This window comes from Nannospalax galili, unplaced genomic scaffold, assembly GCF_000622305.1.
Source record: "Nannospalax galili isolate Female #2095 unplaced genomic scaffold, S.galili_v1.0 scaffold64, whole genome shotgun sequence".
Classification (NCBI taxonomy): domain Eukaryota; kingdom Metazoa; phylum Chordata; class Mammalia; order Rodentia; family Spalacidae; genus Nannospalax; species Nannospalax galili.
The window spans coordinates 1,999,974-2,016,109 of NW_008352316.1; the positions used below are offsets into that span (position 1 = coordinate 1,999,974).

The window sequence follows — 16,136 nt, forward strand, 5'->3', positions numbered from 1 at the left end:
AAAAAAATTAAAAAAAATTGTCAGTTTACCATTCTTCAGGATATAAAATTCAATATATAAAGGTGTAATTGCATTTCTCTATGCTAGTAATTAACATTTATAAATTGCAAAAAAAATTAAAAGTTGAATTTTTTAAAAAAATGAGGAAAATTTAATTATCTTCCATATAATAGGTATCAACAAAATGAAAAGCCAACCTCTGAACTGTTAGGAAGACCAGTGAATAAGGGTCAGACAATTCATAGAAGAAGAAATCAAAATAGCTAACAGAAAATACTTCCTCATTATTATGAAATTTCAAATTATAAAGAACAATTTCTACTTATCTAACAGTTTGTCAAAAGTAAGGAACAGGGGGCTGGGAAGATGGCTCAGAGTTTAAGGGCACCAGCTGCTCTTGTAGAGGACCTGGGTTTGATTCCCAGCACCCACATGGCAGCTAACAATCATCCATACCTCCAGGTCCCAAGGATCCAATGCCCTCTTCTGACCTCTGTAGGCATTGCACACTCAGAGGTGCATTTACATACACACAGGCATGATATTCATACACAAAAAATAAAAATAGTATTTAAAAAAAGTAAGGAACAGTATGACTCGGTGACAGGATAAGTAGAAAGACACTATGAATGGTGGAAAAATAATTGTTACAACCCTTTTGTAAAACAGGTAAGAGCAGAGCCAGGCACCGTGGCACATACCTTTAATCCAAGCACTCAGGAGGCAGAGGTAAGCCAGCCTGGTCTATATAGAGAGTTCCAGGCCGGCTGGGGCTACAGGAAGACCCTGTCTCAAATAAACAAAACAAACGAAAAGGATATCTGTATTTGGGGACTGGAAAGACGGCTTAGCAGTTAAGAGCACTGGTTGCTCTTGCAGAGAACCCAGGTTTGGTTCCCAGCATGCATGTGGCAGCTAAAAACTGTCCCTAACTCCAGTTCCAGGAAATCTGGCATCCTTTTCTGGCCTCCACAGCATTACACGCATGTGATGCACTTATAAACATGCAGGAAAAACACTCATACACATAGATAAATAAATAAAAAACAGGTAATAGCATTTAGGAGTATCTATTTAATAGCAATAAAGCCAAAGTAGTATATATACAGATGTATATAACTAATTGAAACAGTGCTCATAGTGGCAGTAGAGAGCCACAGGGAATATGTATTTGGTATTGAATGGGTGAATAAATAATCATCTGTGACATGGGATGTTGGCAACTATTATAAAGAATGAATTGTGTATATCTGCTAGTAAGCTTTTTCATTACCATGATCAAATATCTGAGAGAAACAATTTAAAGGAGAAAGGGTGTATTTTGGCTTACAGTTTCTAAGGTTCATCATAGGATTGCACAGCAGCTAACCTCATGGTAGCCAGGAAGCACAGCAACCAGCAGACAGCCAGCTAGGACAGGATGTATCCCCAGAGACACACCCCAAGTGAGGCACTGCCTTTAATGAGGCCCCAGCTCCAAAAATTTTCACCACTTGCTAGTAAGGAATCCACCAAGGGATTAATCTGTTGATTATATCACAACCCTTAGGATCTAATCACTTCCTCAAAGGCCCCAGTACTTGAACTTGTGGGGGACATTTCATATTCAAACTATTACAATGCCTGTTGGCATGGAGGGGATTCACAAAATGAAGATAAATACACACACACACACACACACACACACACACATTTAGTGTTTTGAATTCTTACCAGATCCAGCAGTCAGGAATTAGTTTCTTGAAAATGTTTATTTCTGTGACTAATTTTATAACAACTACTATGGCATTATCACCAATTCTGAGAAAATGAAGTTTTAGGTATTTCAAAATTTCATTTTTCTATTTAGCAAAATGTCTAGATTCTGTCAAATTTTTCTTGCGAATCTTAAAATGTATTATGCACCCATCTTTTGAGATACACAGGGTAGTATTTCAGAATGAATGTTTTATCTTGGAATGGCAGAAGACTGGTAAATACAGACAAATCACCTGGAAATATACAGTAGGGATCACTTAGAGAGTAATTAATTTTGTTATAGACTATCAACCATTTCTTTTGTTTTGTTTTGTTTTGTCTCCCTATAGCCCCACCTGGCCCGGAACTCATTATGTAGACCATCACAGAGATCCGCCTGCCTCTGCCTCCAAAATGTTGGATTAAAAGCCTGCATCACCATGTCTGGCCAACTGTCAGTCATTTTAAGCTTTGCTATACTCTAGTTGCAAATAGTGTTTCATAGATGTCATTGTACCCCTCAGAATAGTATAGGAGAAATTAAGACATAAGTATTTGACTAGTTAAATATTTAAAAATATATTTATGATGCTAGTTATTCTTATATCCTTTTTTCTTTTATGTTCCCTCAGATTCGCTCAATTGAAGGCCAATACGGCACACTTCAGGCATATGTGACTCCCAGAATTCAACCAAAAACCTGTCAGGTCCGCCAGTACCACATCAAACCTCTTTCACTCCATCAAAGGAGTCACTTCATTGATAACGACAGGTAGAACATGGGAGAGAGTGGTTTATTTTTAAGTTACTACGTTATTCAGACAAGCCTGCTTTTATTTTTTATAGTAAAACCACAGTAGCTGTTTCTACATTAAAAAAGAAAATTAAGTATCTTACAGATGTAATAATTAGTAGTGGGTTTAAAATTTCTAATAAATACAAGATTGTCTTATTTTGGAAGCTGCGTTAATTTGGACTTCCCTGTCATCTGTTACCATCACTGGAGTCGCAGCATCCTTAAACACTTATTTATGAGCAAACAGTGCTTAGCATTTAGACAGCTCGATGGCTCCTTGTGAACAGGCTTCATGCATTGGCCTCAACATCATATTTCCATTCTGTCATACCACAGAGAATACTGGTAGATTATGAGTTTCTGATATTTCTGCAAGCGCAGTGCTCTTAACCACTGAGCCATCTCTCCAGCCCTGATCACTTAATTCTAAAAGCAAGACAAGTTATATCTCTATTTTGCAAATGAGAAATAAAGACTTGGAAAAAGTAAGCCTTTTTGATAAAAGTACCAGAGCTGTGATTTGAGGACAACGCTCATGTTCTTTCTAATGCATTTTGCAAGTTAAAGGATACATAATTTGAAAAAGATTTGAGCAGGAAAATTTCTGGAAAACATTAAAGAGAATCAATTCCAGCTGGGCACGGTGGCCCATACCTTTAATCCCAGCACTCTGCAGTCAGAGGCAGATGGATCTCTGTGAATTCAAGGTCAGCTTGGTCTGCATAATGAGTTCCAGGCCAGCTGGACTTTATAGTAAGGCCCTGTCTCAAAAAAATGGGGGTGGGGGGTAGAAAAAGAGAATCTAATTCCTTCAATTCTTTTTTGTTTATTATTTGTTTAGTTTTGTTTTAGATTGAACTTAGGGCCTCCTATATGGTAGACAATCTATTACTGAGTCACTTTCTTTTTATCTTTTGAGACCTTGAACTTGCTACAATCTTCCTGTCTTAGTCTCTCAAATAGCTGGAATTATAGGTGTTGCCACAAGGCCTGACTGAGAGATAGAATCTTTCTGGTGTATTTTTTGTTCAGGTTAGCATTTATGGAGGAGCATGGTGGTGCTAGAAGAAACAGTAAATACTGGGAATCAGAGACTTGGATTATTATTATGTTCCTATGTGATTTATTATTTAATTTCTCTGGATTTGGGGGTTTTATCTGCAAATGAGAAGACTGCTCTGAAAGATTTCAAAAGTTTCTTCTAGCATTTCAATAACTAAATTCTTTAATTCTTTATCCTATTAAAGTTCCTTGTGAACTTTTCCTTCTTACATGTGTTGCATTTTCTCAACTCCTCATAATTACCCTTTTATTTTATATTTTATTTTATTAAATTGAGACAAGGTTTCACTATGTAGCTATGGCTAACATGGAACTCCCTATGTAGACCAAGCTAGCCTTGAACTCACAGAGAGCCATTTGCTTCTACCTCCCAAGTACTGGGATTAAAGGTGTACACCACCATGCCTGAACCCATTTGTTTTATTTTAAACTTATTTGGTTGGTGATTGATTGATAATTATATGTTTTTTTGGTTGTTTGTTTTTTGAGACAGAGTCTCCTTGTAGCCCTGGTTGACCTGGAACTAACTATGTAGACCAAGCTGGCCTCTTATCTCACAAAGATCCACCTGTTTCTGCCTCTTGAACGCTGGGATCAAAGGCATGTGCTGCCACGCCTGGCTTATAGTTTCTAAGACAGAGTCCCACTCAGTAGGTATACAGCTGGCCTTGAGCTCACAATCTTCCTGCCTCAGGCTCCTGAGTGCTGGGATTACCTATGTGGGCTACCTCTCCTGGCCTTGATTTATTTTTCGATTTTTCCTCTCTTTATTATACTTTTTAGAAAGTGTTAAACTAGATCCATGCAAAATAGAAGGTACTATTTTCTAACTAGCCACTGGGACATAGCTTGTAAATAAAAGAGCAAGGATTCAAATCTGTCTTTCTTAACTTAAAGCCTAATGTTCAGCTTTACAATATGTTGATTCTTTCCCTAAGGTGATTCATGTAACTAGAAATACTAGAGGACTTTGAAACAATAAAATCTACCTAAATAAATTCGATTTTATTTAGAAAGCATATTATAATGAAATAAAAGCTATTTGTGTCACTTAGCACAAGAAAAGGTGTAGATACTTTTTTGTCATAAAATTAAAATGTTAAATTGTTTGATGTGTATGATTAATTTCAGAAAACTTCTTAAGTATTTGTTGAAAACCGAGCACGATGGCTCATATTTGTAATCCCAGCACTTGGAACACTGAGGCACGAAGATTGATATGTATTTAAGGCCAGCCAGGGGTACATAGTGAATTCCTGGGCTACATAGGGACACCATATCTAAAATTTTAAAAGTTAATAACATCCTGTTTAGCTGTATTTGAAATTCTGCTTATAAATTTACATGCATAATACTTTCGTGGTTCTACACTCAAATGTGCCTCTACTATTAAATTGCAGACCCATGAATACATTGACTCTAACAGGCCAGTTCAGTTTTGCTGAAGTTCACTCCTGGGTGGTGTTTTGCCTGCCTGAAGTTCCTGAAAAGCCTCCAGCAGGAGAATGTGCAACATTTTACTTTCAAAACACCTTTCTGGATACACAACTTGAGTGTATATACAGGTAAATCAAATTTATTACTTGATAACAAATCGTCATAGAGAGAACATCTATGTTTTCATTTAAGACAGGAATAATTTCCAAATCACATGATTGAAAACCTATACTGCTCAACAGAAGCTCTTAAACAAATAGAATTCATGAGGGTAGAAAGGGTATTAGTAAAGATGATTATGCAAAGACTAATACTTTTCCAATAATATACTGTCAATGTAAAATCTGTAGTAATATTTTATTTAGAAATGTTTAGAATTAAGTTTTTTTTTTTTTTTTAATGGGGGACTGAAGAGATGGGTCAGTGGTTAAGAGCACTTGCTGCAGAGGACCCAGGTTCGGTTCTCATCACCATCTGTAACTCTAGTCCCAAGGAGTCTGGTGCCTTCTTCCAGCCTCCAAGGGCTCCTGTGGGCATGTGATGAATAAAAACATAAGAATACACATAAAAATAGTTAATTAAAAATAAGTATGTAGAATTTTCTTCAATTTTTAGGTAGAATGTTCTGTAGATGTCTGTTAAGCCCAATTATGATGCCATTTAATTAACCTGCTCTCTATTTTTTGCCCAGATGATCTGCATTTGAAGTCACCCACTGTAATGATGGAGCTAGTCTGTGACTTTACCTCTATTAGTATTTGTTTTATAAAATTAAGTGCACCCATATTGGGCGCATGTATGTTTAGAACTATAATATTCTCTTGATAGACTGTCCCTTAATCAGTATAAAGTGAGTTATCTTTTCAGACTAGTTTTGGTTTAAAATCTATTTTGTTAGATATCAAAATAGCAACACTTGCTTGTTTCCTTGTTTCGTTTGCTTGGAATAAATTTTTCCCTTTTATCCTTTCACTCTAAAGTTGCATCTATCTTTCACAGTGAGGTATGTTTTTCAGAGACGAGAAGATGGGTCCTGACCTTTAATCCATTTTGATAGTCTGTGTCTGGTGACTAGGGGGATTGAGACCATTAATGTTTAGATTTATTATTGAAAAGTGTGCATTATTTTCTGTTCTTTTATTGATTTTGTAGTATTTTGATGTTTTCCAATTCTCTCCTGCTTAACTATTATTCAAAAGTGATTGATTCTTCCCTGTGGCCCCAGTAGATATCTTTGTGATTTTTATCAGTCAGAAGAATTTCTTCATGTTTCTTCAGTGAGTGGGCTTAATGGACATGAATTGCTTAAACCTGTTTTAAGAATGGAACGTTTTCCTTTCTCCTTCAATTATGATTGATAGCTTTGTTGTGAATAGTAGTCTGGGTTGGTAGTTGTTATCTTTCAAAACTTGAAAAACACTGAAAATTCCAAACTTTCTTTGCTCTTAAAGTTTCTCTTGAAAAATCTGCTGTTATTAATGGCCTCCCTTTATATGTATCTCTCTTACCTCCTTCAGTGTTTTTGTTGTTGTTCTGAATATTTAACAGTTTAACTATAATATGGTGAAGGAAAGTTCTCTTTGGTCTGCTTGTTTGGTACTCTAAATGCCTCTTGTTTCTACAGAGGGATTTCTTTGTCTAACAGGGAAGTTTTCTGCTATGATTTTGTTGAAAACATTTTCATGTTTTTGAAAAATAATTCTTTCAAGAGTTATAGTCATCGATATGAAGATAATGTAAAGGGCGGCCCTTCCCATATTGATTTGAATACAACTCTCACTTGAACTTCTTCATGCAAAAATATTCAAGACTTAGAACATGCATGCTCTTGGAAGCTATTGCGTTCCAGGGTGGAGGTCCTTGCATTCTTCTGTCTCATCTCACACTCCTAATTTCAGTTTACCCCCTGCACCCGGCACTTCTCACTTGTTTCCCACCAGCACCTAGTCTCTCAGCATGCTTTTTGCTGCTGTTGGTTTGATTGCTTAATTTCCAGTCCTGGGTATGTAAACTAGGGCCTCCTGTATGCTAGGCAAGCACTCTACCACCGACCTATATCCCTAGCCAGTTCTTTTCTCCATTTGATATAGGCCGGACTTTTTCCACCTTTCCCTTTTCCTGTCTCTGGGTGTAGAATGGCCTCTCACTTGAATAAAGCTATTTTCTCTCTATCTGTTCTTTGAGCTTGGACTGTCTTGTTCTTGAAGGTCTTGCATTCTCAGTCTTGCTCACATCTCCAGTATGTCTTGCTTTGTTTTGTTAGTGGCAGGTCCTTACTGTCTGTCTCTATCTAGGGATTCTTTTCTTAAGCAGATGATTGGCACACTGTACTTAAGCTTCACTTTAGGCTTTCTACACTACATTCTAGAAATAGCAGAAAAACATTTTACCCCAGAATGCAGTGACCAGGAACTCGTCAGAAGTCTAATTAGGTTCAGCTGGGTTCTGTGGAGTTGTTTCACTGACGTATGCTCCAGGAAGCTTATCTGTGCCTACATTGTACTGATTTTTTCCATAGTGAATCACCACAGGACTCTCATCTGACTATTCAACATGGCCACAGCATAGTGCACATTTTTATAACAGCATAGTTTTCCTCTTTTCCATTTGGTGGCTAAGTATTCTTTCTTTCAAGGCCCAACTTAATAGCTACTTTTCTGAAGCTTGACTTTCTCTGTCCTCAAACTATTTTTGTTGTCATTGTTGTTGATGTTTTCCCTTGCTTGCTTGCTTCTTTCTTTTCCTTTTTTTGACAGAGTTTTGCTATATAGTTCAGATTGGCCTAGAACTAACTATATAGCCCAAGCTGGCCTTGATCCAACTATCCCCCAGCCCTAGCCTCTCCTGAGTACTGAGATTAATAGGCATGTGCCACCATACCTGACTCAGAATCTGTAGTTTTTAAATATTTGTATGTTATGTGTATGAGTGTTTCATTTGCATGTATGTAAGTGTACCTGTGTGTACAATGCCCACAGAGGCCAGAAAAGAGTGTTGGATTCCCTGGAACTGGAATTACAGACAGTTATTAGCGGCGATGTTAGTGCTGGGAACTGAACCTCTAGAAGAGCAGCCAGTGCTCTCAACTGCTAAGCTATCTCTCCAGCCCTCAGAATCTGTTTATAATTGGCTTGGTATATATCCTCCAAATACCTAATGCATGTATTTGCCCCTAGTGGGTGCTCATAAGTGTTTTCTAAGGTCTTGAATGAGATACATATATTTAGAGGCAGTACAGATGTGTATGTTTGCAGACAGCTGTAGTTAGGTTTGAATCTTGCCTCTGGGCACTCAACTGGTTTAACTCTATGAATGTTAGATTATTTTTTTCCCTGAGGAATAGAAATAATAGCATTTATTTCATTGAATTGTTGTAAAGAATGAAAAAAAAGATTGATGATACAAATCATTCTGCATTACTTGGCATTGTGTGCTTACTTCATGTCATCCATTAAGAGGAAAGGCTAAGCCAGACATGGTGGCTTATGCCTGTAATCCCAGTTATTGGCGAGCCTGAGGAAGAAGGATCAAAAGTTCAAGGCCCACCAGGAATACAAAGTAAATTCAAGGTGAACCTGGGCCCTTGTCTCAAAATAAGAAGTTAAAAAGATTCCAGTGGACTTTGTAGCCTTGGAAGACAAAAGAAAAACGAAGAGGAACCCATCAGAGGGATGCTTTTGGAAGTCAAAGAAATTCCAGTGGACTCTCATATGAACATTTGAAAATTGCCCTGTTCTGACTTTTTTCTAGTTCCCTGTCTAGAACTTGTAATGCTAATTACTCTTGCCTTTACTTCTCCTTCACATCTCCTATTCAGGATTCAAAGACTTTCTTTTCCTCCTTAAGATAAGAGTTATGCAATTTGGGAGTCTTTTAGATAGACCTACTTGAAGGGGTACTCCAATTGCCTCACCCTGCATCCCTGTTCAGCATGGAAGAAGCCAGAGCGGTCTGTGTCCCGATTCCCTATTGGCAATTTAGGTAACCTCTTCAGAGGATGATGTGATAAGAATAGGAGGTAGGAACTGGCTAGGCAGTTAGGGTAAAAAGACCCCCAAGAAAAGTAGCCAGTTTCTTGGCTAAAACTCACAATGTCCTTGGGCCTCAGCAATATACTCTCTTCCAAAGGCTAAAAATGTCAAAAGTATTTGGAAGCTTTTGTGTAATTCCTAAAAGATTTTACGGTTACCTCTTCAGAGGGGAGAATGTTAGAGTAGCAAAAAAAAGTCCCCCCCCTAAAAAGAAAGCGTACATGAAGTTGTCAGAAAAAAGTCATGGGGAGATATGGGAGGAGTTGGAAGGGAGGGAGTGGGCGTAGATTTGATCAAAACACATTATTATGCATGTGTGGATTTGATCAAAACACATTATATGCATGTATGAAATTCTCAATAATTTTTTTAAAAGTTAAAAAAAAATAGAATAACTAGTGGGTTTAGTGAGTTGCCTCATAGAGTGAAGAAGCTTTTGATGACTAACCTGGTCAGTTTAGTTTCCAGCCCCATACTTCAGATCTCCACCTCCTAAACTCCAGGCCCTCCATGCCATGTCCAAGGACCATGTGAAATATTAATAATATTTTATGCTTTTAATATAGTTTCTTTTTAGGAGACTGCTGATACTATAATAAATGCAATTTGTAATCAGCTCCCTAAGTAGATTTTAACTCTACTCTAAATACAAAAAAACAAACCTAAAAAGATTATTGAAATCAATATATAAATATATATAAATTATCCTGACACTGATTACCATGCAAAGTAACACCTCAGACAGAGGCCTGTAAGCAGCAGTATATTTGAGGTCAGGAATAGACAGAAAAATTATAGAAAAAGAAAGCAAGCCTTACCCCTACAGTGCTGTAAAACCTGTTATTGTTGGACCATGTTGGCCTCATCTTTCAAGGGCCCTCTACATATACATATAGCTCCCCATGTTATTCTCCTTTGTCCCCTCCATCCCAGCTTCGTTGGCCTTACTCAGGCCTTCAGACTCAACATTTCTTTGGGGCACTGGGCCCCACATTCAGTCTTCATTATACCAATCATTCCTAATTCACCTCCGTGTCTCAGTTTATACTATACACATAGCTATGGCATTATTTAGGCAGGCAAGTCTCCTTTGCCTCCCTTATAAGGGCAAGGTGCCTATAAGAAATTTGATGCATTCCTGTTTTGGTCTCATTGCCAGTGTGTATTTGAAATCGTTTTATAATTCTGTGTTGATGATGCCCTTCTCCATACCCCAAGACTGTAACTTTTACAGATCTGTGTGCAGCATGAAATCAGTAAATATGGAACGATGCTTTAAAAAAAAAAAAAAAAAGCTACTGATATAGCTGAATGGTAGGGTACTTGCTTAGCATGTGGAAGGTCCTAGGTTCAGTTCCCAGTATTACAAAAAGAAAAGAAAAGCTAGTGGAAATGTCATGATTTCTAAAGCATAGCTTGCATAAAAATAGTACAGTTGTATCATTAATCTTTTTAGAAAAAGCAATTAGCATTTGCACAAAGCCAGTCAATATAAAATGGTGTTCACGTGAAAATTAATGATAGGCAACATGGAATACATGAAAGATCGCATGTATTAATTAGGAAATTTTTAGGTAATTATAAAGAGAAGCCAAATCCAAATAGCATCATCCAAATAAAAGGAATTTTTCAGTTCAAGTAATGTAAAGGTTTAGCATTTACTTGTATCAGGCACAACCTGATGAGAGATGGGAGAGAAGCTGGGTTTCTTTTTTCTGTTTTTTGTTTGTTTGTTTGTTTTTGAGACAGGGTCTCCCCATAGCCCCAGCTATCCTGGAATTCGTTTTGTAGACCAGGCTGGCCTCGAACTCACAGAGATTCACCTGCCTCCCGAGAATTGGGATTAAAGGTGTGTGCCACCATGCCCAGCTTTGGGTTTCTTTTTTCATTTGGTTGTTTAAGACAGGGTCTTCTATAGCCCAGGCTGGTCTTGAACTTACTGTATGTGGAATGTGACCTTGAACTGATTCGGATTACCAGTATGCTCCATTTCTCCTGGCATGGGAAGAAGAGTTTCTTAAATTAAAATAAGGATGCAGTGACTGTAAGTAGTGGCAGTGGATGCCAATCCCCCAAGACAATAGATGTCCCTGCTTCAGGTTGGATATCAGATTTCCTTTTTTTTTTTTCAGTGTGTATTTTTTACTGAATTTTTGTGCATTTCATACATTATGACTTAATAAGATTTAGACTCCCTCTCTCCCTCTCTACCAGATTTCATGCATTCTGTCAAGTTTGTATGCCCAGATGTCCCTTGGTGCAAATTCATCTGTTGGAGTCTAGTCAGCCAATCTAGAGTCACTCCCTTAATGAAGATCAACTTTCCCTCACTCAGCAGTAATCAGCTGCCAGTGGTTCATCAGCTAAGGTTGGGGCCTCCTGCCCGTTTCCCTAGTTCTATGCTGATTGAGTTTTTATGGGTCTTATTCATGCTGTCACCACTGCTATAAGTTCATATGAGCAAGTTCCCGGAGGCCTGGAAGATTCTTGTTTCCTTATAATCATGCAGCAACTCTGGCTCTTCTGCAATAGTCCCTGAGCCTTGGGCGGGTGAGGTTTAATATGGGAGTCCTATCCTGGGACACTCACTCTGCAGTCTCTTATTCTTTACACTTTGACCAGGTGTGGCCTTCTGTATGAATCTCCCTCTGTTGCATGAGGAAGCTTCCCTGGTGAGAGTTGACAGTTGCATTAGTATTCTGTCTGTCCCCCTATTCCACTGTTCCATAAGCCTTAGGTATGGAGTTTCCTTCTAGGTGTATCAACAGAGAGTGACCAGTTGTGGAACTCTAATAATCTCCATATGTTACAAAAAGAAACTTTTTTTGATGAATGGCGAATGATATATTTGTCTGTAAATATAAGGATCCATATTTAGCATACAGTAAGAAATTACATTTGTCTAGGGATGTGACAGAGTTACGGTTTTCTCTAGTATCTATAACCTTTTCAGCCATGTGTATTTAGCTGTGTTTACAGTACCACACATGAGTTCCCTTCTATTGAGTGGTCTTTAAGTCCAGTTAGATGGCTGTTGGTTATCCCCAAGATAAAAGTGCCACTACTGTACCACTATAGTTGTTGTGCCTATCATTGTTGTAGTTATTATATTTTAAGGTTGGGGTTGGACCATTGGTTGATTTTTCTCCATTAGCAGCTTGCATAATATCCTCTACAACAATGAGAGCTAGTCTTTAGGCAGGAGGCTTCCAGATCTGTTCAGCTCCATTGCTCTAAGTCCTATGTCCTGTCTTCAGCAATAGGGTCTTAAGTACAAGTTCTGGGAGGTAATTAAGGGCTATGGAAGTAAAATGTGTTATTCTGAGATCTTTTAGACTACCCTGACCAATGACTTGAAGGGAGGTAGGTCAGACTATGATGGCCTCTCCTTGAAGGGAGGTTTCCTTGCCTGGCACTGTGTGTGTTGTTATATAGCCTGCCGGTACATACATGCACTCATACTCAGATACTGTATATGTATTGTTCAGTGGGTTTTTGAGCCAAAACATTTCCCTCTGGTTTTTTATGCCACCTAAACTTTATTTATCTCTCCTCTCTCCCCCGAATTAAAGTACCTTGATTTTACCTTGATAATACAAATGAGAGCAAACATATGTCCCTTGTTTTTCTGAATCTGTTGCTTCACTTAGTATAACAGTTTCTAGTTCCATCCATTTACCTGCAAATTTCCTGATTTCCTCTTTCTTTACTACTCAGTAGAATTCCATTGTCTGCATGTACCACATTTTCATCCATTTGTCTGCTGAGGGACATTAGGTTGTTTCCTTTTCTTAGTAATTGTGAGAAGAACAGCAATAAAAAAATGGATGTACAAGTATCTCTACAGTAGGATGAGTTTTTGGGGTATATACCAAGGAGTGGTATAATCAGATCATATGGTAGATTCATTTGTATTTTTTTATTTTTAAAAAATATTTATTTTTATTTAATGAGTATATTGTCTGCATGTATGTAAGTGCACCCTTGACATGCATTACCCACAGAAGTCAGAAGAAGGCGTCAAATCCCCTGGAACTGGAGTTATGGATGATTGTTAGCCACCATGTGGGTGCTAGGAACTGAACTCAGGTCCTCTGCAAGAGCAGCCAGTGCTTTTAACCACTGAGCCATCTCTACAATCTACACTTCCATCATAGTCTGGCCTTCTTCTTCCCCTCAGTCCCATAAGAGTTCTCTACACTGCTTTCCGTAGTGGTTGTATGAGTCTGCAATCCCACCACAAGTGAATGTTGCATTCCCCTTTCCCCACATCCTCACCAGCATTTGGTATCATTTGTTCTGTTGATCTTAGCCAGTCTAACTGGGGTAAGATGAAATCTTAAAGTGGTTTTGATTTGCATTTCCCTAATTACTAAGGATATTACTAATTACTAAGGATATTACTAATTACTAAGGATAAACACTTTTTAAGGTGTTTCTTAGCCATTTCCCCCCCTCATTTGATAACTGTCTGTTCAGGTCCTTAGCCCATCTTTTTATTGGGTCATTTGTTTTCTTATTTGATTTTTGAGTTCTTTGAGATTCTGGATATTAATCCTCTGCCAGATGAGTAGCTGGTATCGATTTTCTCCCATTCTCTGGGTTTCCTCTTCTGCTGTACAGAAGCTTTTTAGTTTAATGAGGTCCCACTTTGAATTGTTGACCTTAATTCCTGAGCAACTGATGTCCAATTTAGAAAGTACTTTCCTACACTTATGTCTTGAAGGGTACTACCTATGTTTTCTTCTGAAAGTTTCCAAGTTTCAGGTTTCACATTGAGGTCTTTGATCCATTTGGAGTCTGCTTTTGTGCAGGGTCAAAGATAAGGGTCTAACTTCATTCTTCTACAGGTGCAGGTCTAGTTTTGGCAGCACCATTTTTTGAGAATGCTGTCTTTCCTCCTTGTGCCGGCACCTTTGTCAAATATCAGGAGGCTGAAATTGCATGAAGTCATGTTTGGGTCTTCTATTATGTTCCTTTGATCTACGTGTCTGTTTTTGTGCTAGTACCATGCTGTTTTTATTACTATAACCCTGTAATGTAGTTTGAAATTTGGTATGGTGACCCCCACCCCCAGCATTGTTCTTTGTACTCAAGATTGCTTTGGCTATTCAGGGTCTTTTGTGATTCCATATTAATTTTAAGTTTTTTTTTTCTAGTTCTGTCAAGGGGATTTTGATTAGCATTAGCATTACATTGAAACTATAGATTGCTTTTAGTAGGATGGTCATTTTCACAATGTTAATTCTATATGAGTATGGGAGGTCTTTCCATTTCCTTGTGTTTTCTTTAGTCACTTTCTTCAAAGATTTAAAATTTTCTTGTAGATATTTTTAATGTCTTTTGTTAGTACCCTGTAGCCTCAGCTGGCCTAGAACTCACTATGTAGACCAGGCTGGTCTTGAACTCAGAAAGATCTGCCTGCCTTCACTTCCCAAGTGCTGGGATTAAAGGCATGTGCCACCACTCCCGGCTCAAATTCCTAGATATTTTTTGAGGCTATTGTGAATAGAAGGGTTTCCATGAATGCTTTCCCCAATTGCTTGTTGTTGGATAGAAAGGCTACTGATTTTTTAAAACTTATTTTGTAACCTGCCATTTTGCTGAAAGTGATATCAGATTTCTTTTAAGGATGAAGCAAATAGTCATAATTGTGCAATTATGTCAAAGCAAATCATACTTACCTACATATGCAAATAAGCAGTTCTAAATGCATCTTATAGATGAGGTTAGCTATTGGAAATATTAATGTCAATGGATAAAAAAGTTTTAAATGAAGTACATAAAAATTCTCACATCTTAAGAGGCATGCATCTAGTAGGATCTTTAGTTTTATGAATTCAGAAGGTGGATTGGTATGGTCAAGGACTGGTTACATGTTTAAATAAGCTTTATACTAAATCTAAAATCTAACTATTAATCTAAAATCAAATGAAATCTAAATACTAGTCAAAAATATGTATTTATGGGACCACTTCCTTCTACAGTTTTTCTTTTAAAATATATTGATTTTATAGGAAAGGAGAAGGAATTTTTAAATCTGACAACATTTCTACAATATCCATCCTAAAAGATGTACTTTCTAAAGAAGCTACAAAAAGGAAAATTAATCTCAACATATCATATGGTAAAAAAAATCATTGATTCATTCTGATTTTTTACAGTTGTTGTTATAATAGCAATGTATCTGATGACACTGACTTACCTCATTGTGCCTGACCACCTTCTTCTAGAGATAAACGAAGTATCCGTTAAACATACTCTAAAGCTTATCCACCCGAAGCTGGAGTATCAGTTGCTTCTGGCTAAGAAAGTGCAGTTAATTGATGCCTTAAAAGTAAGTATATGTGTCATGGAATCACAATAATTATTGTAAGCACTGGGATTTATAAAATCATAAGTATTTCAGTGTTATACTAGATTGAATTTTTATTAAGACACTACTGTGTTTTTAATTTTTATAAGGAATTGCAGGTTCATGAGGGAAATGCAAACTTTCTGATTCCAGAATATCGGTGTATTCTTGAAGAGGCTGATCACTTGCAAGAAGAATACAAAAAGCAGCCTGCACATCTTGAAAGACTCTATGGTGAGTGGATGCTTCTAAAATAACTTGCTGGAATTTTCAATGTCTATTTGCCAAGGGTCACATGAAAGAAACTAGACAGAGAGCCAGACAAAGGTCACAGCAGTTGGGAGCTAGTGGTAGCCAACTTATTACACAGAATATTTCTCTCTTTTGCCAACATAATCTTATATCTTAACTTTACTTTAAAAACACAATAAATGTAAAAGTGAAATTACACTGTGACATGTATATATGTGTATAGTGAAGAAACACTGCAGGGCACACAGCACAGGAGAAGAGTCCATGCTGTGTTTCACAAAAATGATTTTCAGGTTCTGCTGCTATTGTGAAATGTAAAATTGCAGGATTTAATATAAGAAAAATTTAAAAGGAGTATTTGTGTTGTTTCATTTTATAGTTTAAAACTTGTTTTGCTTTGGTTGTAAGAAGCTGTATATATATATATTTGCTGGTTCATGCCATTTGCCTTTTTATTTATTTATTT

At 37.3% G+C, this 16,136-nt stretch overlaps 1 protein-coding gene across 6 annotated transcripts in view; it reads left to right on the plus strand.

Moving 5' to 3' along the window:
• Positions 1 to 16,136, plus strand: part of Bbs7 (Bardet-Biedl syndrome 7) — a 73,024-nt gene that overhangs the window by 47,712 nt on the left and 9,176 nt on the right. For 3 of the 6 annotated variants that reach the window (XM_017802252.2, XM_008849238.2, XM_029554146.1), the window contains 5 exons: positions 2,370 to 2,509; positions 4,996 to 5,160; positions 15,081 to 15,190; positions 15,297 to 15,400; positions 15,529 to 15,652. In XM_017802252.2, the coding sequence (XP_017657741.1) occupies positions 2,370 to 2,509; positions 4,996 to 5,160; positions 15,081 to 15,190; positions 15,297 to 15,400; positions 15,529 to 15,652 (643 nt within the window). Of the gene's footprint in view, positions 1 to 2,369; positions 2,510 to 4,995; positions 5,161 to 15,080; positions 15,191 to 15,227; positions 15,401 to 15,528; positions 15,653 to 16,136 lie in introns of those variants that run through there. The other 3 variants (XM_017802253.2, XM_017802254.2, XM_029554147.1) reach the window with 2 other exon arrangements.